At 44.5% G+C, this 25,435-nt stretch overlaps 2 protein-coding genes and 1 long non-coding RNA gene across 16 annotated transcripts in view; 1 reads left to right on the forward strand and 2 right to left on the reverse strand.

Annotated features, from left to right (window-relative positions):
• The window catches only part of BMP7 (bone morphogenetic protein 7), a 50,355-nt gene extending 42,857 nt beyond the window's left edge, over positions 1–7,498 (forward strand). Inside the window, exon 7 of the mRNA XM_084537755.1 lies at positions 703–7,498. Within this exon, the coding sequence (XP_084393881.1) occupies positions 703–852 (150 nt within the window). The 3' untranslated portion in view covers positions 853–7,498. The remainder of the gene's footprint in view (positions 1–702) is intronic.
• Positions 1–25,435, reverse strand: part of LOC311445534 (uncharacterized protein) — a 265,193-nt gene that overhangs the window by 23,146 nt on the left and 216,612 nt on the right. For 2 of the 14 annotated variants that reach the window (XR_014698476.1, XM_084537762.1), the window contains 2 exons: positions 24,909–25,015; positions 21,925–23,717 (listed from right to left, as the gene is read on the reverse strand). The exons of 1 other annotated variant lie outside the window; for it this stretch is intronic. Coding sequence is in view for 8 of the 13 variants with exons in the window: in XM_084537762.1 (XP_084393888.1) it covers positions 24,933–25,015 (83 nt within the window). In the remaining 5 variants the exon portion in view is untranslated. 11 more of the 14 variants (XR_014698475.1, XM_084537757.1, XR_014698477.1 and 8 more) reach the window with 9 other exon arrangements.
• Positions 6,802–14,106, reverse strand: LOC311445536. The gene is made up of 2 exons (XR_014698485.1): positions 13,298–14,106; positions 6,802–8,618 (listed from the first exon to the last, which is right to left on the reverse strand). It is a non-coding gene; the product is annotated as an uncharacterized lncRNA (long non-coding RNA).

A 25,435-nucleotide genomic window follows, 5' to 3' on the forward strand; every position in this document is an offset into this window, starting at 1 on the left:
CACTGCAGTAGCTGGCAGGGCCAGGGGACACGCCAGTCCACAGCACCCTGGCGGGGCAGCAGCTGCAGCTGTCCTGCTCGGGCACCCTCCTGGCACAGCCCCGGTCCCCTGCCCAGGTCCGTAGGGCACAAGGAGGCTCACTCTGCTTTTTCACCCACATCCCGTGCCCTATACACATCTAAGGATAGCACTGCAGAAAGCATTAGGGAAGCTAGAAGCATCTACATATCCAAGGGAAGAAAATTCATAGTATTTTCTCCTGGAGGATTGGTTTTTAGTCGCTTTCCCCCCTCTCCTCAGAGGTCCTGCAGCCGGGGACCCAAGAGCCCTTGGTGCGGACCGGGTCTCGGTGCTGCCAGCTCCAGGGACTGGGCCCCATGCCCAGCACCCATGGGGTTGCTCACAAAATCTCGTCCACATGTCCCGCAGAGTTTATCGTAACTGGTATGCTTCTGCAGAACTCTGACTGCTCTGACAAATGGGAATCTTCTAATGAAAACCTGCTTCACTGAAAGATTTCCAACTAGATCTGACTTGGGTGCGTGCGTCAGCCTCCATACATGCAGGGGACATCTCAAGACATTTGTACACAAAGCCAGGTGTTCAAAACATGTCTGAGTGAGCGGGCTGCCTGGGAAAGAGAAACTTTGGGGGAGGAGAAAGGAAAATACATCTTAACGTGCTTCTGCTTTAATTCCCCAGGTTCACTTTATAAACCCAGAGACTGTGCCGAAACCCTGCTGTGCTCCTACCCAACTCAATGCCATCTCAGTGCTCTACTTTGATGACAGCTCCAACGTTATCTTAAAAAAGTACAGGAACATGGTGGTACGAGCATGTGGCTGTCATTAGGTTTGTAAAAGAAAGAAAAAAATGGAAGAAAAAAGTGATTTGTAAAGAGTGGGTTTTGTACGGATCGCTGGGGGAGGGGAAAAGGTTAGCACTGCAGCAGCGGGCTTAAAAAAATCCCAAACAGTTTTTAGGACTGGGCTTCTGAAAGTTCAGACAATGGAACAGTTTCTGCATCTAAGTGGCATTTGAACACATTTTGTTTTAGTTTATTACAGACAATGAGCTTGTAAACTGAAACAAGCCAGACAAACCATTTAAAACCAAATCTGCCTACAAAATTGGCTCCTACAGTACATACTTCTGCAAACGACTCTTTCAGAAATTGCAAACACACGAGTGTTGATTATGAATTAAAAGCTAATAATCTATCCAAGGTGAGAACGTGCTGTGACTATTAAACATCTGTAGTTCCTGTAACACACAGTTTGCAATAAAATAAGTGAGCAAAAGATACCTGGATGGAACAGGTATTTTGTTAGAGAATTGTTACTTCCATTCCTCTGCTTCAATTTCATCAGCAGAAGCAAAGATTAATTAGATGCAAGTTCCAGTTTTAAACTGCAGTAGCAAAAGCTATATCTGGATTGATTCAAGTTCAAAGGCCAAATCAGTCTAAGAGAAAATAAAGAATTTTCTAACTGGCAAGCAAAAGAAATGAAGAAAATAACTCCCAAGAGCAAGACTTTTGGGGTATACTTTTTTTTTTTTTTTTTGTCAACACAGGAAAATTTCCTCTAGCAACCAGAAAGAATTTGAATTTGCTATGAACTTGAAACAGGAAAGCAGCACAATGTTAAGAAACATTTTGGGATTAAACCTAGTGCTAGCTGGGGTATCCTAAGCAGTTACAGAGTTGTGAAAGAGAGATAAAGATCCTGCTCCTGTTTGGAAAATATCCATTGACTTCAACGACAGAACAAGTTCCAACACTTTTACAAAAATGCGGAGGCTGGCGTACAGAAGGTGCTGTAAGCTGGGACATACACCCAGCACCACGCCAACCCAGATAGAAACCTGACAGGACACCTTACTTCCCAAGGCCACTGATTATGATACTGAGACACTGCTCTATTATTGGTTTCAACTCTAAAAAAATAAAAATTAAAAATCACTTTCACTAGCCACATCTACAAGATGAAACCAGGGGTAAGAAAACATCCCCTCAAGGCTCTTCTTTTTCCTTCTTTAAAGTCATGGGTTACACAAACATCACACCTATGTAATTACAACTCCATTAAAGTTGTTGCGATAAGACCAGAGAGGAGCAGTAACCAGTCGCAAACCGATCCAAAGCTTTATCATACATTGAGATAACAAAAGCAGGACTGGCACAAACTTCACCAGGGAGATAAAAAAAAAAAAAAAAAAGAAAATTCTGTCCTACTAAAGGCCAGGTCCTCAGCATACTCAGCTCTAAATCCCAAACTTCAAAAAGCTGAACCTCCAACAGATAGGTCCAGAACATAATAAATGCAAAGCTGAACCTCCAACAGTTGGGTCCAGAACATAATAAATGCTTGGATTTGGGTTTCTCTGCACACCAAGGGGACAGGGCGATGCAGCCACAGTGTGAACTTGGCCCCGGATCGCTCTGTAGAGCAAAAAGATTATTCGCTATGAAATAAATTGGAAACTTGTTTCTGGTTGTCTAATTCTAATCGCATTCAAGTCAATTGGTGTTTTCCCAGCAGTTTTCCTGGCAGCAGGATTAGGCTTATGGGAAAGTGGACGTCTCCCCATGGTATTGGTAGCTTTTGGACTGCCAGGCGTGCCCTGCTTCCAAACCAGGCAACTCAAACACCTGCAGGACCCGCAGCACACACTCTGCAAGCCCAACTCCAGCAAGCTCCCTACCTGGCACAAGGTGAGATTTGGCCAAATAGTTACAGCAAACGCAGGACAAGAGCTGATACCAAAGAGCATCTCTCCCAGCAGCCTGCAGACGAGACCTCTCCAGCAAACTGCCACATCAAAACCGCCCCCAGAGCATCTCTTATGTAGAGCGAGGCATTGGCATCGCACAGATCAGAAGTGCCTTTTGCCATACGCATACACAGCAGTGCTTCTGTAAGGCTCCTAAAGGAAGTTAAGGTGCTGCCTGCAAAGTGCGAAGCTAATCGGGCCTCAACTTCCACTATTTAGTAGACAAGGGTTAGTTTTTCTTGCGGGTGTTTCAGTGTTGGTGGTCACTGCGTCGGTGTATTGCATTTTTAACTTGGACCACGGTATCTTGCTGTATAGGATTCATATATTAAATATTATGTGGGGATTGTTTGTTTTGGTTTTGCCTTTTTTTTTTTTTTTTTTACATAATAGGATTTCTGTTGCTAGGCTCAACATCAGCTTCACTGTTTGTACATTTTTATGTAAATAGTTGTCACAAAAGCGGAAGAAGAATTATTTATTTCCATCTCTGAATTCCTTTTCAATCACATCCAGGAAAAATGATTCTCAGTTCCTAAGAACATTTGTTTCCTTATTTAAGAAGATATTTATTAACAGTTGGCAAAAATGCATACACATTTCTGGTTCTTTTCATAGAGCAGTTGTCAGAAGCCTTTTGTACAAACTAGTAAAATAAATCATTGCAATTTTACAAAAGATATCCCAACAACACTGTGTATCTGTGTGGTTATTCTCCCTTTACTCAAAGAACCTTTTTGGCCGGGCAACATTTCACCTGGATCCTCTGTTTTCACGTAGATCAACCCCTCCGTACTGGCAAAATCAGCCCGTCGCTGTTTGGTGCGGCACCTCCAGTCCAAACACAACAGAGGAAAGAATATGAGAAAATATGAATATGTTTTGCAGCCTGCACTGCAAAGATCCGTGATTGAATTATAGTGCAGCTGTCAGCAGCTGTTTCAAAGAAGCAGGGGGTAAATTAGTTCTGTTTACTGCTAACATAGTTCAGAGATTTAGTCATCCCAATAAAATTTAGAGGCACAAGAAAGGAAAGAAGAAACTCCAAAGGAACATCAGCCAAGAAGCTGACATTTTCTAATTTAGATTGTTTTAGCATATTTTAGAGATGCTGCTGGCATGAGGTTTCCTACTGTGGATACCACACTGCATTGCTATGGAGGCAGCTGAAAAAAATAATGGTCTAAATCCCTGTATTAACTAAACATTACATCTTCGGGGCATAACAGCAATTTTTGGGTTCTTGTTTACTTTGAACTGTGAGCAGAGTAGTGCCAATTTACATAGATGTATTTGCTGATCCAGCGACTTAAATCATCAGCTTTCTGAAGCTGCACTGCCATCTTTCACAAGTGATTACAGATCGTAAGGAAATGTTTGATGCGCTGATCCAAAGTCCAGCAAAGTGTCAGTGGAAAGGCCTTATTGACCTAACTGAAGTCTGTCCAGACTCTGTATGTCTAGACTAGTTTTAGGAGGAGGGCCTTCTGGTATTTCTCAGTATGGACCAAATCCTCCACATTTAAGCCCATTTTAAGTCAGAGGTGGTTCCAGCAAGGGGAAGAAAAAATAAGAAATCATTGCGCCTTACAGCACCGGTCTTAGTTACTATAGAGCAGCCAAGAGCAGCTTTACCACCGACTTCAACACATCCAGCCTTACATCGTGAAATACCAGTTGGTTTCCAGCTCTGCCACAAACACACACAATTTGCTGGATAGGCTCCGTAGCAGCTTTCCCAGCCCGGGAGCCAAGACTCTGTTCCCAAGTTCCTCGCAGCCTCCCGTCAGTCCGCAGCGCTACTGTGGCTTTGTCTTCATCTACTGTTTTGGAAGAGGAATTCTTGACATGAATACGTACGCAGCCATAAACGGGCAGGGCCATAAAACTGGAGTGAGCCAGCTTCAGAACTGCTAGATTTATCTGAGTAATGACATTTTAAAGCACATTTATAACATTTCATAGATCAGTTATTTTAACTTCTTTCAGGCCAAACTTTGAGGATGTTATGTTTGCTTAATTGAGCTGTTTTAATTCTGTTCCAGTGCTGACAATAGGACCCTTGGTCCTTACACGGGAAACTGCCTCTGCTGCTGCCAAGGTTCATATAATAAAAGATAATGATTTAAGTGAGCTTTAGTGTAATCTTAAGATTCCTGATTTTTTATGGAAGTGTCAGCTGTAAAGCCTAAATACAGAGAGAGCAGGGCTAGCACAAGCAGAGCTCAGTGGTGGTGCCAAGGACCACGGGATTTCCTCTACAGCTCCGTTCAATCCATTCGGCCCTGCCAACGATGGGAACAGAAACTTCTGCATGAAGTAAAACCAAAGGGACTCATCTTTTGAGTTCAGAATTCGCATCCTCTGTAGGTTTCCGTCCAAATACCCTGCTTGCTGACTTCCACTGCTGCCGCAAACACATTACTCACTGTATTCAGCCTTCCTTTGCAGAGAAATTCTACCCAATTAAAGTAAAAGGAGCCTGTTTGAAGTTTTTATTTATCAGGTAATGATTGACAAGAGCTTGAGGCAAAAACTAGGACCACTTTATACTACAGTCATTCATTACCCCAGCACAAAAGCAACATGGGTTATTACGGCCTCTTTGAGTTACTCTGTTTTAAATAAAAATATCTATTCCCTTCTGCTTAATGCAGAATTCATATTCCTAAGTCAGCAGTAAGAGCAGAAGTTCACGATAACACATTTAATGTGCTGGTTTGTTTCCCAACATGCACACTATTGTTTCCCCAGGGTCTGTTCGCTGACCAGGCAGTAGGAGAGGACTGAATTTTAACATTTTGAGATTTATTGTGACACTGTGATGTTTGCCACCTGATGGTTGGATTCATTCCATCAATGAAGAAAGTGTAGTCTTTAGACAGCTGAAGTTTGGGCTTACATTTATCAGCTTCTCTTCCAGAGAAAAGTACAGTGGAAATTAGGGGAGAAAAAGGAACTTCAGTCTCAGTCCCACAAACCCTTAGAAACATAGCTTTACACTTTAACTTTAGAGCATTTTGCCTAGTTAAGCATTTAACCATTTGCAGGATAAAGCCCTACAGAGGGCTGCTTGAATTAACCTCACCCCCCCAAAATTGGCTTTGCTTGTCTGCAATAAAACCCAATCCCAGGCAGTCAGCAGTAATTTGGGGAATGGAGCATTTGTGTCTGGGGCTGGGGGGTGAGTGGTTGTATTCGCAGCAACATCCACATAATTAGAAACATGCACTTAGCCTTTCTGAACTGGGAGCTGAAGGGACTCCAGAGTTAACAGCTCTGGGCTACTGATAACTTGGGCCTAATGGTCTTATTTTAGGTGGCTCTTAAGAGAAAAAGGAAGGGGTGCCTGGACCTCAGACCTGTCATGCTTCAGTGTGTCAGCACCTGTAGCTCACGCCCAGAACTTGAGGCTGATGCTAAATTCCCAAGTCAGCACATTGAGGTTTGGGAAGTTACTGCAGTTGCAGGGTACAAAAAGCCCCATTAGAAGCATCAAGAGCCTTTTGTCCCTGTTCCTGCCCCTCACCTCCATTGCACAAGCTCTCCATGAAGGCCTGGGGCAGGCGACAGCCCCGGTAGTGGCCAGACACCAGCAGTGACACCAGCAGCGTGACCTTTGCCTTGGCTAATGAAGGCAAACTGCTCCGGGCTGCTGGATTTACTCCAGCGTTATTTGTCGCTGCTGTGTCAGGTGCCTCATATGAAATACATGGAAGCAAGGTTCAGTGTCTGGATTCTGTTATGAAGGGTCAGAGCTCAAAGATATCTTTTCTCAAGTCCCAACAATTTAAGCCATTTTGTTCAGTGTTTGTAACAAGCTGTAGACAAGAGCAGAGAGGTCGCTGGCTCTACATCTGTCTCACTTGTGCAGAAGCACTAGTCAGCCTCTCAAAGAAGATATTTGGACAATTGCTTAATGAGAACAAATTCTTCATCACACCTTCCATTTTTGATTATACTGTGCATACAAGAAGGCAGCACAAATGAACATACTCCACTACCCCAAAACAGACAAATGAAGAGTTCTGTTCCCCATTTCTTTATTCATTTCTCAGTGATCTGCTGGCATCACTGACCAGTACTTAGATCCTGAAGCTAAAAATCTAGCTCTTAAATGCACTGAATTGCACAGTTTGTTCTTCCTTAGCAGGGAACCACCTGGCTGGACTTCAGTTTCAGGACTTCGTTACTCCAAGATCTTGTTTTATGAAACCTCAGGGCTAGATCTCTGAGCAGACAGCAAGCAGAGGTGGGACCAGACTTTTGTGAGAAGCGCACAGCTGCTCACATTGTGAGTGTACAAACAGCCAGTAAAGTCTCACAGGGTCCTACTGCAAACCTGGCCAGTGGTCTTGGGGAGAAAAAGCCACAACACTCATGGAGGTTGGGCCACTGTTGACTTGGAGGAATTTGAATCAAGCAATCTTCTTCCTAACAGAAGGACAGAAATCCCCCTCCCCTTTTTCTTTTTCTTTTTCTTTTTTTTTTTAAATTGAAGTAATACACAAGCAATTTCAAGTTCAGCCCATCAGTTGTTTTGGTTTCACATGACTACTGAGAAATCAACTGTAAAAAGCTGGTGCAGCAATATACACACATACCATGTGCAGAACATGGACTATAAATACTGGCAGGGAGTCTGTTTTAAGAAGCTGCAGTTAACGTTGTGTCAGAACAGCCCCTGGAACCCCCATTTCCAGAGATTTATATTGCAGGGGGTGGGGAAGGAATAAATCCAATTTTGCTGGAACATTGCCTACAACTTCTCAGCCATAAAACCTTTATTTATGGCTGCTACACAGCATGAAGGATTCAATTTGTCCTTTGTTATGAATTTCAGTGGATCATATAACTGTTTATTTCCAGATATTTTTTTTTAAAACTTTGCATTTTGGGGTTGCAGAAAAACAAAGCTCTTCATAGCCCATACCAGTGGGGATGTGCTCAGACCACACTCAATAGAGCCAGTACAGTGTGGTCCCAATGTCCAACAATTCCTACTGGGTCCACAGGTGAGAGAAGCAGTAATGGGCTTTCCTGAGGTCAGTGTGCTTGGGGATGAAGACTAGGCTCTAGACTGAAGTACCCCGGCCCAAACCTCCTCTGCTTTGCTTGGTGGTTCTTGTTGCTGAGTCACAATCATTTCAGTCCTTAGTCAGGTACGGCAGCCAGCTCCCCTCCAAGAGCTGCTGCAATACCTGCAGCACCACAGGAATAGGTGGAAAGCAGAACCAATCCAAGGCACAAACTGTATCAGCTCTTCCCAGCTTTGTGATGTTTCCTGATTCTAGTAGCAGCTGAGAGCAAGATGCTCAATAAAAAAACATTGCAACCAGGGCAAGCTGTGCATCTTCAGAGACACACGGCACTCGACAGCCTGGTTCCTCTGCAGTAGCAGTGTGGAGTCACAGTGACAGTCCTATTAATTAGCACTTGCAAAACACCATCTTCAAAGCCGTTTCATCGGTATAGTTAAAAAGGAGGACGACTGTGTTTTGCATTAACCTATTCCATGTTTCTCACATGGCTCAAGAACAAGCCTTGAGAAACCTGTTGTTTGGGCAAAGAGCCTCAAGTTAGAAGAGATGGAGACTTCTTCCTGGGAGATGCAGGAGGCTAACAGCAAGTTAAACACATAGGTCAATGCTTCTGTTCTCCAGATGGGAGTGACAGTCTTTGAGGAAGCAGATCTGCTTTTCTGCTGCAGCACCTCTCAGGCTGTAAGGAAACGGAAAACATCCCCACCAACACTGCAGGATACTGGAGCTGCTTTCGCTTCATTTCCAGACCATGTGCCAGACATACTCTGGTGTCTTCTCACATGCATCCTCCTTCCCTTTCTGAAAAGGAGTAGAAGACCAGGGAAATATCAACATGGTGGTTTACCTACCTCCTCTTGAAATACCCTCAGAGTAGATGGAGAGCTGAGCAGGCCAGGAGAATTGTTGCCATTGAGGTCAGTCCCTGGCTGATCTGCCAAGCACAGGACTGGTATTCTGTGGCTCCTTGCAAGCCACAACTAATCCCCCAAGACACCCCTCTTCTGTGAATATTGGGAAGTGTATTGTACTGTGTGGCTGCAGAGCAGAGGACCAGACTCTGGGGAGGCAGCCACTTTCCAGCACTTGCAAATAAGCAAGCTTCAACCCTTCTGATGTTTGTTTCTCCAGCACTAACATCGAGTCATCTTCCTGAACTGACAAATTTTCCAGCTCTTGGCCTGCTTTGCCAAGACCTCACCGCTGCTGTGCTTTGAATACCTTTGCAGTCATATACATGTTTACTTGTTTTGTTTGTTTTTAATAAGTGCATACATATAATTAAGAAAAGTAGGGTAGCTTGACTTAGTAGTCAAGCTAAGAATCTTATCCGAAGAACTGGAGAGTTGAACTCCACACTAGGTTTGGGAAAGGGCTTCACCACCTACAATAGCATAAAGCAAAGCCCAAAACCAGAAAATTGGAGGGAAAAAAAGAAAAAAGCATACTCTCCTATTGCCAGATAACATATTTCTGTGAATCAAACTGGAGATGCAACTGCCCTGTATTACAAGTACATGCAAAGGTGGAACATAACCAACATCTCTGCTGTGCCTCCAAAATACCTTCCACAATGCTTCCATGCATACATTATCTACAGGTGTCACAGACACAAGCAATTTGGCCCTCACCCGTCCTGCTGCCACCTGGGCTTTGACAATCCTGTTTGATGCTTCCTGCTTCTGAAGCCAGGTGACAACAATATTTAGTTTGATTCAGCTTTGGCTTTCAAATCTCTGTGAAGTAGCAGAAAACCTACAGATAAGGCTGTCACCAAAACATGTTAGTACCTGTTCACACACCAATTCTGAATTCAGCTAGATTTCAGTAAGAAGTTATTGCATTACCAGAAATATGCTACTTCCCATGTACACTAGAGACACAAACATCCTGGACATGAAGTGCTGAGTATTGAGCAGTTCTTTCCTGCAATTTCAATACATTATCCAGTCACAGAGTATCAAAGACTGCACTTACTGCTTAAAACTTTAAAAAAGTGATTTGGGAAGATGTATTGTTGGTATGAAAGTTGTTACCTCAAGAGTTATTTCTAGGCTCAGGATCCCCCAGTTTTGTCAGCCCCTGCTCAAAAGCATACAGGCTGACTGCACAAAGGCATGGCAAATCTTCCCAGCCCTGTACCTTGCCTCTGAGGGGAGGGCAGAATCGAACAGTTTGCCACACGTCTAACAAGCACACACCAATTTGAAGAGGGTTCTGGGTCAGGGGCTGAGCAGGTTTTCACATTAGAATATTTGTCACAAAAGTTACAATGAACATCTGCTCCTCCCACCCTCCTCTACATACGAGGAATCTTCTGAGGAAAAATAGCTCAATCCGCACACAAAAATATTGAGCTACAGATCTTCCCTCTTTAGTCAAACTGAGGAGGGACCTTTTCTGTACAGTGATGACTGATAAGCACCGTGCCCTATACTTTAAGTCTTCCTTGCTGGTGCCTACCTTAATTGCCACTTCCCGTTTGCTTTGGCCTCTTCTCAAAGCAAGTAGCACATAATTGTGCACCAAGGGAGATGTCTGCCTCTGATCTGTCTGACCAGTTTCTCCCAGCAGTAATTCAGCAGTGTCTCCATCAGTAGTAGGCTTAACCAGCAAATGAGAGCAGCTTTAGGGTTCAGCCATTTCCAGAAACAGAAGAAATTTCTCTGTTCAATAGGATTTTGTCATATTTGGCTGCTAAAACTGTTGTTTGCTGTGAGTTGTAGGCCAAAATGAAGATCAATTTTTTTCTTGAAGTTATTGCCTTGTACTCATTGAGGCTCTCTCATCCTTATGAGAAAGCTGCCCAAATCCCTAACTTGTAGGGAGCAACAGAACAACCCAGAGTATGGCCGGGCACAGGCAGCTCATCCCTGCGGGGACCACCCGTCCTGCACACCACAGCACCAACCCATGGGTTTCTCACTGTGCCTTGAGCTCTTTTGCCGCTATCCAGTGCATCTAGCTCCAGGGAAAAACCCAGCATATTCAGAACCACTCAGCAGTTTAAGGAGCCTTTGCTGGCACACACTCAAATCCCCAAAGCTGCCTGGCCATACAGCCAGCCCGTGCCCACAGCCGCCTACCAGGCTCCCCCTCTGCCCCTTCTCTTTCCTTCCCTGTTGATTTGATTGCATTAACATGAAGAGTAACAGAAAGTTTGTGGCAATGGGACTGGATTTTCTCAGTCAAGTCCACTTAAATACATCTAGAATACTGTATCTATATATAGGCTGGTGGATATATAGCTACATTACAGAGGAAAAGCCCTGTACTTCTGCAAGCCACAAGGCCACGAGGATAGATTATCTGAATTACTGTCATTACCAAAATTGCTAGCTAAAGAAGAAACTTCCAAGGGGAATGCATTGCTCTAGCAGTTTGACTATAGGAACCACTGTAATTACTCAAAGTATTTTAAATTGTGCCAGTACAAACAAGATCTGGAAACGGAAAATACCGTGCTAGTCACTGCATCTGGAAACTAATGGTTGGCATGGAAATGCATGGAACTGGTTACTCACACCGAGCAGTGGGCAACAGTGAAGTCACGTCCACCACCGCTCCCTACTACCTTTGACTACAGGCAAAGGTTATTTCCACAGGCTCACCCACATTTCTGGCAGCCTCCAAAAGCAAGTCCTGCTTCTCGCAGGCTGGGCTGGCATCGCTGCAAGGGGAATCTTGGCTCATAACATCCCTGAGTGCCAAGAAAGGGGCAATGTGAAAAGACCACAGGACAACACAAGCCACACCAGTCCCACTCCAAGCAGTCAGTAGGTGTCCTCCACCCTGCTGGACAGCCCGTACAGAAAGGCCCAGCTCACCCTGAGACGTAGCGGATTCCTGGCGAGGACCAGTTCTCAGACTCATGGTGACTCACATCCCACAGAGCTCACCCATGTAGAATATTTTTGATTGCCCCTAAAAGCTTTGAGAAGAACCTTCTTCCTAATGAAAATGTATATATCTGACAAGTTTTTGCGATCCCTGCAGGAAGCCCAAAGCCAACATTGTCACAAGCACCTACCTGGAGCTAATGCTGTCATTCTCACAACACCAAAGCAACATTTAAGTCATAACATGCCCAAAGTGGCATTTCAGTGAGTCTATTCGGATTAACAAGTTTTAAGAACTCTTTACTAAGAACGTTCTCCTGAGAGAAGAGTATGTAATTGAGATTTTTCCATTAAAGAAAAAATAATAGATCTTTTCTTTACAGCAACCTCCAACTTCAGAACAAGTTCCCCCTGTATCCATCTGCTCATACACACCTGAGGTTTAAAAGGCAAGAACAGCCTTTCCCTCCAGCCTCTCTAGAAGGAAATAGTTGAGAGAGTGAAGCAGAGAGGGACACAACAGTTTTGTCTATTTACACCACACCTAGCACACTACAGCCCTGACACATGAGCAGACATTTCCTTCCCCAGCCCTGCTGGCCTGGCTGCAGGTGCACATGCCAACGGGACTATTGTGCCTTCATGGCTGAGCTCCTCATTTCGCAATGTCCTGAGGACTCATCTCCAAACACAGTCAGCCTGGAGAGTGGCCGTCCTTATCTATCACAGAGCAGCTGTTGTGGACTTCTGTCTACAAGATCAAAGGAAAGCTTATTCCCATAAAAGAGCATTACTCAGAAAGCTGGAATCGTCTCACTCCAGGATCAAGCTCAGCATATCCCGCCCAGGGCTGGGGCGCAGAGCAGCACTATCACTCCAGCCAGAACTGCAGGCTGAGCTCTGCTGTCCCAAGGACAAGAGCAAATAAGCTCTCAAAGGCAGAACATCAGCTGCCAGCTTCTACTCTTGGCTTACATGTTGTCTGTTGCAAGTGGTGCTCTTAGCCTCCTGCAAGGATAAAGCAAAACTCACTCTGCCTTGAAGGACATGCTCGTACTCCAATGGCCAAACTTGAAAGTCCAGGACTCTGTTGTCTGCTGAGTGAGAAGAGGTTGCAGGAGCATTCCCTACTCTGCTGTGATTCCCTGTAATTTTCTGTGTAGTGCTCAACCAGTGGGCAGAGCAGAAAGAGCAGCAGAAGAAAGCACAAGACACAGATTTCTGCCAGCTACAACAAGCGAGGCAAATACCTAGCTTGCACGTGTACACAGCCAGCCCTGATGGCCAGACACAACCAAAAAGGTGAAACCATAAGAAGCCAAGCAATTGAATAATAATTTAAGTGATAAACAATATTAGGCAAAGGACACACACAGAAACTCCTCTGACAGGTTTAAGCTACAGGCCAGACTGTGATCAGCCCCAACACCCTGACCCCTTATAGCTGTATCTCATAGAAGAGGCTGTTTGCCTGCTGCATCCTACATAGGATAGCAGCAAGGACATGCCTTCCCCAAGAACTCCTGCACACTGGACTCTTTCAGGCCCTGCTTTTTGGCCCTTCACCCCCCACTGCCACATTTCTCAGTTGTTCATAATTACTCCACCACATTACTTAAGAATACAAGAGATAAAGCTTACCTTTCCAGTACCATATTTCAGCTTTTTCATTTCTGCCCCACAAACACTGCCCAGAGGTTGTACCAGCTTCATCCTTCCAGCAAAAGGCATGCTCACATCTTCCCAAAGTCACCAAAGCCCCAGAGGCCATTTTTCACCCCCTCAAGCAGAGCCTTGCTCTCTCCAAGCAGACCTCCACCACTGAGCTCTCAGCTCAACTCAGCTTCTCAACAAAAAGCTTGAAATGCTGCAACTCCTCTTTGAGATCTTCTGAATTTCACCTCATTTGGCAATAATTTACCCATCAGGTTTTCTCAATCAGAAGGCATCGTTTTCTTTCCCCCAGGTGGTACAGCTTAGGAACAGAGGGCTCTGCACCTGCGCTTGCCAAGGCCCAGCCCCAAAGAGCTCACCAACAAAGCAATCATCTGTGTGCTGAGTGCATGCTGGTGTTCACCTTCACCTAACCATACTGTGCTTTTACACAATGGCCACAAGAAGACACCCAAGTGCCTGGACCCACTGTGGGGACCGGGAGGCACCCGCCTCCATCCTGCTGTCCTCTCCCAGGCCACCAGCAGGAGAGGCAGGAGGCCAGGCATGCCTCCATGGGGGCCTGGGCTGCTTGCAGGTGGCAGGTGGACAAAAACTGCAAAAACTGCAGAAACGGGGAAGGAGCAGTTGTTGGATCTGCAGGAGTGCCTAGGTCTAGGTTTGGGTCAGCCCATCCTTGGACAAGCAACACAATTAACAACCTGACCAGCTGTGCTCACCTGAGAGCGCACGTTTCTGCAGGGCAGGGGCCTTCCTGGCTCCTTCCTGGGTTTGTTTCCAACACATCTCAGCAGTGCTTTAGAGTCATTTGTAAGGTAGCTTGGGATGATTCTAGTGAAATCAATGGTCACTGGAGAGCCAGCCCGGTGTAAAAAAGGTGGATTTTTCATGTCCCATGACTGGTTTGTAACACGGACAGCTCCCAGGATGGCCCTCTCTCAGGCCTGTCTGGCAAACCGGAGGGGCCCACGTCTGGAGAGGGGTGGGAGTCCTGCCCACGCATGCAGGAGGATGTGCGTGGTCTCACATGCCCAAGGCCTCACACAAGGATGTTTGGTAGAGTCGCAGAAACCTTTTCCCCCTTGCACATTATTTGAAAAGGCGATTGGAGGCTGCGCTATCTTTCCCCCAGTCCCATATCAGCCTCCCAAGCACTTCCGCGTCTTCCTCTAAAAGCAGAGCTTGTGTGATTAGCATTACTTTAATGTGGTCTTTGTTATTTTTGCATCTGGGTTCCACATTTAGGAATTCAGCACTTTGCGATGCAGCCTGGATAGAGTGACAGCAGTCTGAACTGCTTAACTGGTTGTTTACCAGTTCCTGTTTTCTGCATACAGATTTCCTTGCAGTTAGGTTGAGATGCAGAGCTTCCCACACCCCAGTGAGGCTATGTTTTAACATTGAATTCGTGAGCGTAAGGATTGCATTGAAGCACACGATGTCACAATGCAGCGTTTACTGTATCTTAAGCAATTAACACGATGAGGTATCTAAAAGGCTGCTACAGAAAAGGTCCCTACATTGAGCTTTGATGTCTGCTATGTTCACTTCTGTACACTGAACAAGACAGAACTCAGAATGATGTGAAAGGAGCTGGATCTGGGGTTTGATCTCTATTTCTCATTATCCTCTGCATAACTTTGGGCAGGAGGCATCACCCACCAGTGCCTCAATTTTCCTGTCTGTAAAAGGAGGGCAGTGACACATTTTAGTTTTGCAGTTGTGGCAGGACTTTTCAAGGAACCTATACAATGAAATGGGCTGTGAAGCGTGCAAAGCCCTGGCACTGCTTGCAGGAGGGCACACTTTATGCCGAGGGACCTGGCCAGGGGTAAGCCCCCCAGTGAGCAGCCCAGCACCAAGGGGCTGCAGGACCTGTCCCATTCAGCTGCCCCGCAGCAGGGACTGGACTGCCTGGAGTGGGTCACCTCCAGAGCAGTAACAAATAGGAAAACACATAGCAGGTCAGAATTTGGGAAGTATTTGGCCATCACCCACATACATGTATGCTCACACAGGCAATTAAAATGCTTTCTCCCTGTTACTCTGTTGAATGGGAAACGTCTCCTCTCCAGAATTTTGGGATGTGTCACGTCAGCCTGGTGGACAGGCAGATCTGCCAGCTAAGGATTTTATAGTCCCATCAGGAGAAGAAGGGAGTAAGCTGATCCCATGGTTATGGAGAAATAATTATGAGTTTTTGTTGAGTAAGATTTGGGAAACAAAAAAGCAGAAATTGCAGAGTGTCTTAATTGAAACAAATTTCATATTTTCCATTTGATCAATAATTGTCTTTTTCTCTACTGAAAAACACCTCTTAATTTTTTCAAAAATCTATAAAAAGGGGTATTGTATAAGTGAAGTACAGATACCAGGCATGGGGAAGAATGATTTTAGGTTTAACTTTTGTCAAAATTTGAAGGAAAGATGTGTAAAGAATTTTAAAAACATACTCGTTTTTATCAGAAATTTATGTTAAAATGTAGTTGCCATTTTTCAGGCTGTCTTCCAAAAACCATAAATTTGAAATTTCACAGAAATTCTTTCCAGAAGCCAAATTTAAGTGTAGGTCTAACACAACAAATACAAGGTGAGGGGAAGGGGCTGCTTGCAGGAGGGAGCATAGCAGGATGGACAGGAGCAGCTTCTGCTGATGGCAAGGGATAAAGCAGATAACTTAAACTCGTGTCAGTGGAAAAACAAAGCTCTTGTTCAGCTGACTTTAGGGATGGAGGAAGATTTTGACTCATTCCTTAACTGTTTAAGGGATTTATTCATTCATAGAAAACGGCAGGTCTGCATGGGTCAGCGAGTTAGGAAACAGGGGTATCCCTGCCAGCTGCAGGCAGTGAGGCCGGCAGCAGGCACAGCTCTAACTGATTTAGCTGCAGCACACCGAAAGAGCCGACTATCCAGCAAAATTAAGAACAAAGAGGTCTAAAGAGGCTGTCGAGTGGAGCCGGAGAGATCTGAGGATCCAGTGGGACTTTTCTGTCACTCCTTTTTGCATCTGCATGACAGTGATCCGGGACAGACCTAAATCATCCTCCTGGTTTCCTACTGCCTTGTACTTGTTCCTGAGTTCACATTTCTCAAAGAAAGTTGATGCTGCTTTGAAAGCTTGCCTTGTTTTCTCTAATTCAATCCGGAAAACATTCATATTAATACCAACAGATACCGCCCACACGCAAATCAGAAAAATTAAAGGGCATTGCAAAAGTGACTGTTTCCAGTGGTCAGATTAGCTGCAGACGGAAGCAATTCGAGATGCATTAAAACTAACAGGCTGTAATTGTCCAGAGGCATTGTCTCACAGTGCAACACTTCTCTTTGGCTCTTCAGAGATATTTCTTGGAATTTTTTCAAACGCTCTTCTGCTTGAAATATACGCTGCGTTTCAGATCTTTCCTTTCCATGTCACAGGAGAACGAGCTAAAAGTTCATCAACAGCCTATGGCAACGTCTCAGTGGAGAAAGTTGAAGTCATTTCTTAATGCCATTTCTTATTAGCTATCATTATTGTGTAAATGTTGCGAGTACCAGAGAGCAGGAGGTCTGCTGTTAATCATTACAAACCTTGGTTTCTCTCTGCCTTAGCAGTTAATCCTTCAGAATCATTTTGTTTCTTTAAAATATACAGAAAATGGGCTTCTCCCAGAGCCTTGGGTGTCCTGGTGAATAGTTGCAGGAACTTAGTTCTCAACCAGCTTTCTTCAGTTAGTTAGTTAGCTGGTTGGATCCTCTATTTAAAGATAAGTTCCATCCCACCCTTCTGCAATCTGGTTATGATTACTGGTTACTGCCACCCGCAGACTGATAAACTTATAACAGCTGCATTGCAGGAAATCACCTCCAATTCAACCCTGATGTTGTATGGATGTCTTTAGTTAGCTTAAATAGGCTTTTAACATTCATTTTTTTTGTGTGCAAAACACCTATCATTAATTTTGACTCGAGAGATCAAACAGTTAACAATGTGTTGATCCTAGCTTACTTTCAAGTGATGTATTGTATCATTTCTGAGAGTTATGAGGGGTTGATATTTTCTTTTACTAATGCATCAAAGTCGATAAGTGAATGGGGCAAACCCGCGTCCTGGGAAAGGAAGCTATTAACAGCTCCGCTCGGAAGGTTCTGAGGGCCACATTGCGTCATAGCCCTCGAGTTTATTGAATGTTAACTCTTTTTTTTTTCCTTAACCAAAGGAAATGAGTTTCTATAATCCTCTGCTTTGAGCTGCATCCTCAGTGGGGTAATGAAAAATGACCTACGCCATTTGATAGCACACTACTTTGCACACAATAGATCTTCACAAGAGCAAGCACAACGCAACCCCAGCTTTTGCTTTTTCTTCTTGCTGAAACGCACAATGAATTTATTTATTGCTGATCTAAAAGGCACCAGAACAGAACGGGCACAGCAGGAGAATCACCCGAGTTTAACTTGGCATAGTAAGAAAGCAGTCCCAGAGAAAATGACCAATGTGCAGACCTGGGAGAGCAGAACATTTTTATAAGGAGGATCTTGAAACGGTGGGTTCATGTACACACAGAGAGCGAGGCAAATTGGTTCCAAGAACAAGGCATCTGCTTCCTTGAAAACTTTTTTTTTTTTTTTTTTTGGCAGAATTTGTATGCAAGTTGGGCATGTTGAGTGATTTATGGGGCCATTAAACATACACTAAATCAATCTCTATTAGGAAAAAAAAAGTGCCATGTACTTAAAAAAGGCCCTGGAGCTAGATTTCTGAACCCAAGGTCTGATGTTGCAAGGCAAATGGTCATTGGTAATTTGGGAGATGTAACATGAACTCAGTCAGTCAATTCGGATATGATAGTTTTTAATGTTCCATGAATCTAGCAAAATGTGTATCCAATTAACTACTACTAAAGGACCTTATTTATAAAATAATACTTTTGTGGTCAGGTTGCGCTTTTTCCATTCATTTCTGTACACAGTTCAGGTTGCAGATTGTGTGTGTATGATTAATAAAGACAAACATCAGTTTTGTGCTGGCCACTACTGGCACCATGGGGGGGGAGAGGGAGGGCAGAGCAGTGAAAAATCAGTTTTGTCCCCATTATCATGGTTTAAGACTGAGAACTGAGATAGGAGAAGGGTCTTCTGCTGGAACCAGGCAGTGAGAATTAAAGGAAGAGGTTGTCCTTTAACAAGGGAACTCTCTACAGGGAAGATATAAGTGCTGGAAACACTGAACTGTCCAAAACCTCAGCTGTTTACTTAGTGCTGTTTTGGAGCTGAAAAAAATTAGTAGGTGGTACAAATGTATCCTTCAGTCCATAGGAAAAACATCCTCCTTTGAAAACATATCCAAGTTATTTAAAGGGCATGTGCAAAATGTATGCATCCCAAATAGTTCATTTTCCAATGTAATTTCATTTTAAGCCCCTGCAGTGGGCAGGCATTCACAACTTCAGGCAAAAGGAGGTTTTATGAACTCCTCTATGAATTGCCTATGCAAACAAGCATAACATTCAAACAGAAGCAGGCCAAAAACATTTTGTGAATAGAGCATTAAGGTATTTTCTTTTGACACGGTTAGGGTTGGAAAATCTCTAGCAAAGCCCTACAGCTTGTCAGAGAAAATTCTCATATGTATAAGTATATACACTTCTGTGTGTGTATACGGAGCAATGTGTAACGTTTCTGACAGTACAAGATGAGATGGTGGAAACTGAGGAATGCTTTGCAAATCCAACGGCATTTCTTGCCCAAGCTGTTTTCCAGTTCCAGCTGTTCTCTAGTATTGTACTCAGTTACATTATTTTCTGATTTCAAACCAAAAATATTCTAAGTGTGAAGTGTCTGAGTTTCAAAATGGGAAAACAACTTGAAAAAAAAGGCAGCAAAACAATGTGCTTGGTAAAAACAGAGGCACTGGGAGGTAAGTTTTGAACCCATACATAGCTATAGATTCAAGAGTAGTGACAGCTAAAGACAATTAATATAACAAGGAAGTCTAAAAGAAGTGATTATTTTAGCAACACAATTTAATTACAAGGGAAACAGGTCAATGCAGGACTTCTCCTTAGTATAAGCAAGCAGATGATATAGCTTCTTTTCCAGTATTTTGACAATCAAGTGCATGTTCATTAGAAGCACATTTCTAAAAATTACTTACTGGGAGAAGAAAATTTTCTCCAAAGGGTGCTCTCTAAAGACTGATAAACTGCAACAGTATCAAGGTTTGATTTTTTTTGTTTGTTTGTTTTGTTTTTTAAAGGACACCCGGGAGATGCATTAGTGAATTACAGGGATGTGCAGGAAGGTACTCCTAAAACTAGTTGATATTTGCAGCAGCAGAGTGATGGATACAGAAACAGGGCAAACCACAGGAGAAAACTTGAGGCTGAGAGACGTCTTGAGGAAATCTAGAGGAAACACCAAATTTGTAGGCACTTCTCAGAGCTGAGTGAGAAGCCAGATTCAATTGGATCTTCTCAGAAAGTTTAAATTGTCCCAGGCTGCCCACCCTCACCTCTCACCACTTCATCCTGATGCTGGCCTGCCCCCCTCCTGCCCTCTGGCCAGCCTCAGGGGACCAGAGAGACCCCAGCTGGAGCAGGGAGAGCTGTTGTGTGAACGGGGTGCCAGGACGTGCCTTGCCTTCCCGGGCACTCACACATGGATAGGGCAAGGACGGTGCTGTGCACCCTTGGCTCACCACCAGCAGCACCGGCTGCGTGAGTTAATGGTCATTAGAGCGAGCAGAGCCCCAGGAGCCTTTGCTATTTAAAGGGAATTGAAAATAATTGAAAAGAAGACACTTGTCTGGAAACTGTTCCTTGTCAGCTTCGCTTCCTACACAAAGGAGGCTCCAGGGAACACGGCACGTACATCTGCCTCTGTCTTCCCAAGAGCTCCTCTCTTTTCAACCTGCTGCTTAGCATTTACCACATCCAACCGTGGGGATTTTCAAGAGCTAAACAAGAGAGCTGGTCAGGCACCTCAGGAGTGCTCCTGGCTTGCTGACCAGGGCAATGCCCTTAGGGCAAGGCAGGCAGTGCTGCAGGCATTGCTCACAGCTGACGCGTGCTGGGGGACAGCAGCCCAAGGAGATGCAGTGCCCTTAGCTCAGGGACTTGCAGCCGCTGCCCTACATCTATCGCTGCCGGGGCTCTTTGCACCCAAGCTTTCCTGCCACTGCAGTCCAGGCAGGAACTATCCCAGGATTTTCACTAAACCAGTTTCTTTCCTCTGCTGCCTGCACAGCTGGTAAAATATCCAGAACCTGCCCTGCACATCCTCCATATATATATATATTTAATATATATATATAAAATATATATATATTTTTTTTTCACAGCAGATGGATAACCAAAACAAACAGAAGCAACTGCCTTCCTCCTCCTTCCTGGAACCCTCCAGGCAGCTTAGAGGTAGAATGTGCTTTCTAATTTCATTGACAGCACTGCTGATATATAGGGTAATTTTATCTTAACAACCTGTAACAAAGGATAAGACAGTAGTCATCTTACATTCCAGACAGTAGGAGATGTTTACTCATTCTCCCTGCAGACTCTGTCATCATTCATCTAGATTTTATTAGGATGCCAGGAAATGGGAAACCTATAATTTAAGAAATGTATCACACAGGGAAACTTCTTGTGTTTGGTAAATAAAAGGTAGCTGGGGATGTGAGATTAATTTGTTTTTTAAAAAAGTGTTCTCACCAGTTTTCCTGTTCCTTCCCAAAATTCTGCCTTGAATTAAACTTTTTACAGGGTGTGATACTGAGGAAAAACATCACTGGACACCTCAAAAAAGACCGGGATGTGTCCTCCTGACCCCAGCACTGGGCACACGCCTCTGCTCTGGGATCCTGTGCTTGGCAGGCCGCAGGTTGTGCTTGCAACAGTGCTTCTGAGCACGAACATGTGTCTTTTGGCAGGGATTTTTTTTTGTCTTTATCTTCAGAGGTATCGCATCATCCAGGATAGCAACATGCTCTGAGCAATTGCCTTTCTCGGGGCCGAGAAGAGGGACAAGCAGAAGAAAGCACATTTTTTGTGGCAAACATTCTTACGGGGTTTTGCTTCTTTAGCAAGTTTCACATGAGCATTTATTCCTGTTTACGTAGCTTGACGTGAATGCCTGGCTTTGATTTGAGGACAAACTGCCCCATAAACTCTTGAATGTCTGAATTTAACCTTCACCTTTCCCCCCTAACCTTCACTCTTGCTTTTCCCTTCATAATTGGTGACATTCTCACAGCCAAATTTAATAAAATACATGCTACTGAGAGTGAACTTGATTATGAGCACAGACTGAGGCAGGGAGGGATGATGTCAATGCAAGGGGGGAAAATCCCTTCTAAAATCAGGTGCTAAGAGGGAAATTCTGCTGGTTAAGAACATACTTCTCAGTGGTCAGAAAACCATTAGAAAATGGACAAATCTGGTCCTGACTCCTCCCTCACACGAGGTAAACATCCGAGTTCATCAAAAACCAAGTGCTTTAAGTGCCGTTGCTTATGGATCACAGTTCCTATCAAGCCATCAATCCACGCTGATGGCAGTGTTGTTTCAGGAGATGATCAGCAGCTCCCTAGGCACAGCATGCTCATCCTGAAAGGAAGCAGTCACCAATTTTGGATATCCATCAAAGGAACATTTTTGCTTTAAGTTGAGCTTCAGAGTCCCTACCCTCCAGTTGTCAGCCAGCAGCATGGCTTTCTCTGGCATACTTCTGACAGCTGCCACTGCAGTTGTGTGGGCTGCATAGACTTCACTTGTGCTTAGATTTGGCCATGTGGTTTCGAAGCTTCTCACCCTACAGCAATCTCCCAAAGAGTGTGGTCTTTGTCATCTTCTAAGTAGCCATTAAAATGAGAGTTGAAGTCAAGGTCACGTTGTACCACAAGCCTTTGAAGAGCTTCTTTGCGTGCTATGTAAAGCAAACCCAAAAGCCCACTGATACACTTACTGGGTCAAATTCATCTCTGCTGCAAACTCCACCTAATCCAGTAGTCATCGGAGGGCTGAATGTGGTCAGCTCTGCACTTATTAAAGGACAGATAAAGACCTTTCACATTTGGATAGATCTGATCATATCTGCTGAATTGCCAGGCACAGAAGAGACACTGTTGTTTTTTTTTCCCTTTGCACTTATACATAAGGTTCATGTGGATATGGACTGCATCACTGGCTGCTTGCTGGAGGCGTTAGGGGATGGAGGTAATTTATCCTGTGTATTTGTCCCCGAAAGGAAATTTAGTTTATAAGTGCAGACATCATGGGGTAGGATGAGAAGGAGGAGGTAACCAAGAGGATAAGCAGCATGATTTTAATGAAAGGAAAGAGAAAAATTTGCAAGCTTAAACTAGCGCAATTTCCAAACTCAGATGGATGCCTCCATGCTGACACAGCCTCAGACTTTGTGAAGTTTTTCCCCCATCCTATTTGTGGTGAGCTCTGATACCCTGTTAAATATACCCAAAGCCTGCAAAAGAATCATTGGAGGCATCTGATCTAGGGGAAAATTTCCTCATAATAACACTCATTAGATATGTGGAGAAACCACATCTCAAGTTGCCTTCCTGCCTCTGAACATTAAAAACATAAATTTTGGAGCTAAAATTCACTGCCTCTGTGGGCCTTAGCGCATAAAGGGATGGGCGAATTCTAGCACCCGAGTTCCAGGAGAGAAGCCTTTGGTAAGCGTGTTAGGTTAATAATCCCCAGGATCCCCTTTTTCTCAAGGTCTGTGAATTCACACTTGGTGGCTTAGACACGGCTCTGTAACTGGTGGCTGATTTATCACCCTTCAAGTGATGAACTGGAGCACTGACATCCCCTCCTTAAATAGTACTAGTGGTCACTGCCTTGTAAGAGAGATAGCTCTTAATCTAAATTAAACATGGTTTTGTACACTTATGCTGACAGTTAGACCAAGACACAGGAGACCACAGGAGGGGAAAGCTGCATTTATACCTCTCTCCTCCTCGCAGAGCCACCACGGGGCAGGACCAGAGCAATAAATGCACTGGTTTATTCCTGTGCAAGGCAAAATGCCTTGCACTGAGCCACTGCAGGGCATCAAATGGCCTAGGAAAAGGAAAATACTTCCCCATCTTCAGCAGGGTTAAGAGTGGGCTATCCTTTACATTCCTCAGATTAAGCAGGGGGACCTCAACCACCAGCCCAGACGGGTGATCAGGCAGGAGCATCTTCTGCCCACTCCCTTGCAATGAATGTAAAAACCCCACAAAGGTGCAATGAACAGGCCCTGAGGACACAACAGCACAGGTTTTGTCCCTCTGGCCCTTATCAGGGTGATGCTCTCTTGCATTTCCTCCACTGTTTGGCTGCTCTCCAGTCTGTGAAGTTTAACAACAGGAGCGTTTTCATCCCCTCACTGCAAACAGCTGCAAAGGAAAACAAACTTGGTATCTGACTGGAAAGATCTCTTTAGAAGTACCTGATGCCACCTAAACCTGAGACTCACAGCAGGTTCTTCTATGAAATCTGACCAGGTTTGTGTCTCAGTGTTGACCAGATATGTCACACTCAACATTTGCTAGCTATGGAAATGTCATTGGCCTGAATATTTCAGGATTTACTGCTCTCCAGTGTCACCTTTCTCCCCTTTTATTGCTCAGCCATAATCTTAAATTCAGCTGAAAACAAAGAGCTGCCTGTAGACAGCTAATCCCAAAGACAGAGCTTTGTGTGAAACTTGGAGGGAAGAAAAGAAAAGAAAAAAAAAAAAAAAAAGAAAGAAATCACTGAGAAGGATTGGCAGGAAACACAAATATTTTTGGCTAATTTTTCCTAGTATTCTTCAGCCCTGGCTAAGGGCTGAATTAAACAGCTCCTCCTTTGCCCTGGCCCACTCCCACACCACATATTCATCAAAGCAGATAATTCAGCAAACAAAAGAAATTGAAAACACAAGCCGCGGTGGAAAGTCCTGTGCTTTACCCACTGCAGGTGCAGGAGGCGGCAGTCAGGGCTGGGCAGGAGGCTTTCACTCTGCGCACGCAAGGATTATCCACCAGCTCAGCGCTGAAATCCAGGTCTGATAATGCTGGAGTAATGCTAACAATTACGCGGCAAAGCCAGCCTGTAACCCAAATCCTACTTGCACTCAGAGAGTGCTTGTTGTGCCAAGGTGCTGGGTTTGGACCTGCCCGGGGACGCTGCGAAGTCCCCACTGCCTCAGGTGTCCCCTGCGCACTGGGGACCTGCTCCTGCAGGGCCATGTCTTGGATCAGGGGTGATTCAAGTCCCAGCTGCTCAGCAGTTTGCAGAATTACCAGCTGGGTTGATTTACACAGGCTCTGACCCAAGTCCTTCTCAGACTGATGCACCCTAAGTAGGGGACTTTCCACTAGGGGCAGTTTTACGGCTCTGATTATTGGAGCATCCTGAAAAGCACTTGCTGCTTTCCAGCTGTGTCTCCTTCCCAAAGGTACAGGGAGAAAGGGTGATGCTTTTTAAGGTTGAAATTAGCTCCTGAACCATTTCTGCATTTCACGTAGTAGCAAAAGCAAAGCACTGGAGATACTGAGATTATCCCTGAACAGAGACCACGCTGCGCACGTGAAATCAGAGACCTTCATTTCAGCTTGGGAACCACATCAAACGAGGAATTTCTCCACAGAAGAGCGCACAGTGTATTCCTCCTGGCTGTACTGCACTGCCTTCCAGCACTGCTGCCCACCTACTCCAGGAAATTAAAATGAGAAAGACCCAGAAAACAAGTCAAAACAGATGGAAGTTAGATAAATGCATAAACAACACTTGTATCTCCTGTTATATTACTACAGCGTGCATACATACACAAAAATGGTTTTATTTTTCGTTCACGTTTTAATCAGCATTGTGGATGCTGACTGGAAAGCAGAGTTGCCCTCAGGCAACCCATTTTACCTCACAGGATATATACGAGCTCTGTGCATGCACATGCTGCAGAGAGACACTTTCCAAAGCAGGAATCCCCCATTTGCCAAGCACAAATCGCAGCCTCCTGGACCCCAGAGAAACTTATAGACCTGGTCTGGGATTACTCCAGTCCCCTTTTGATGCTTAGAGCTCAATTTTCAGATTACTGTCCAGGACAGCTTGTGAAACCAAAGAAGAG

Source organism: Aythya ferina (assembly GCF_964211825.1).
Source record: "Aythya ferina genome assembly, chromosome: 16".
Classification (NCBI taxonomy): Eukaryota; Metazoa; Chordata; class Aves; order Anseriformes; family Anatidae; genus Aythya; species Aythya ferina.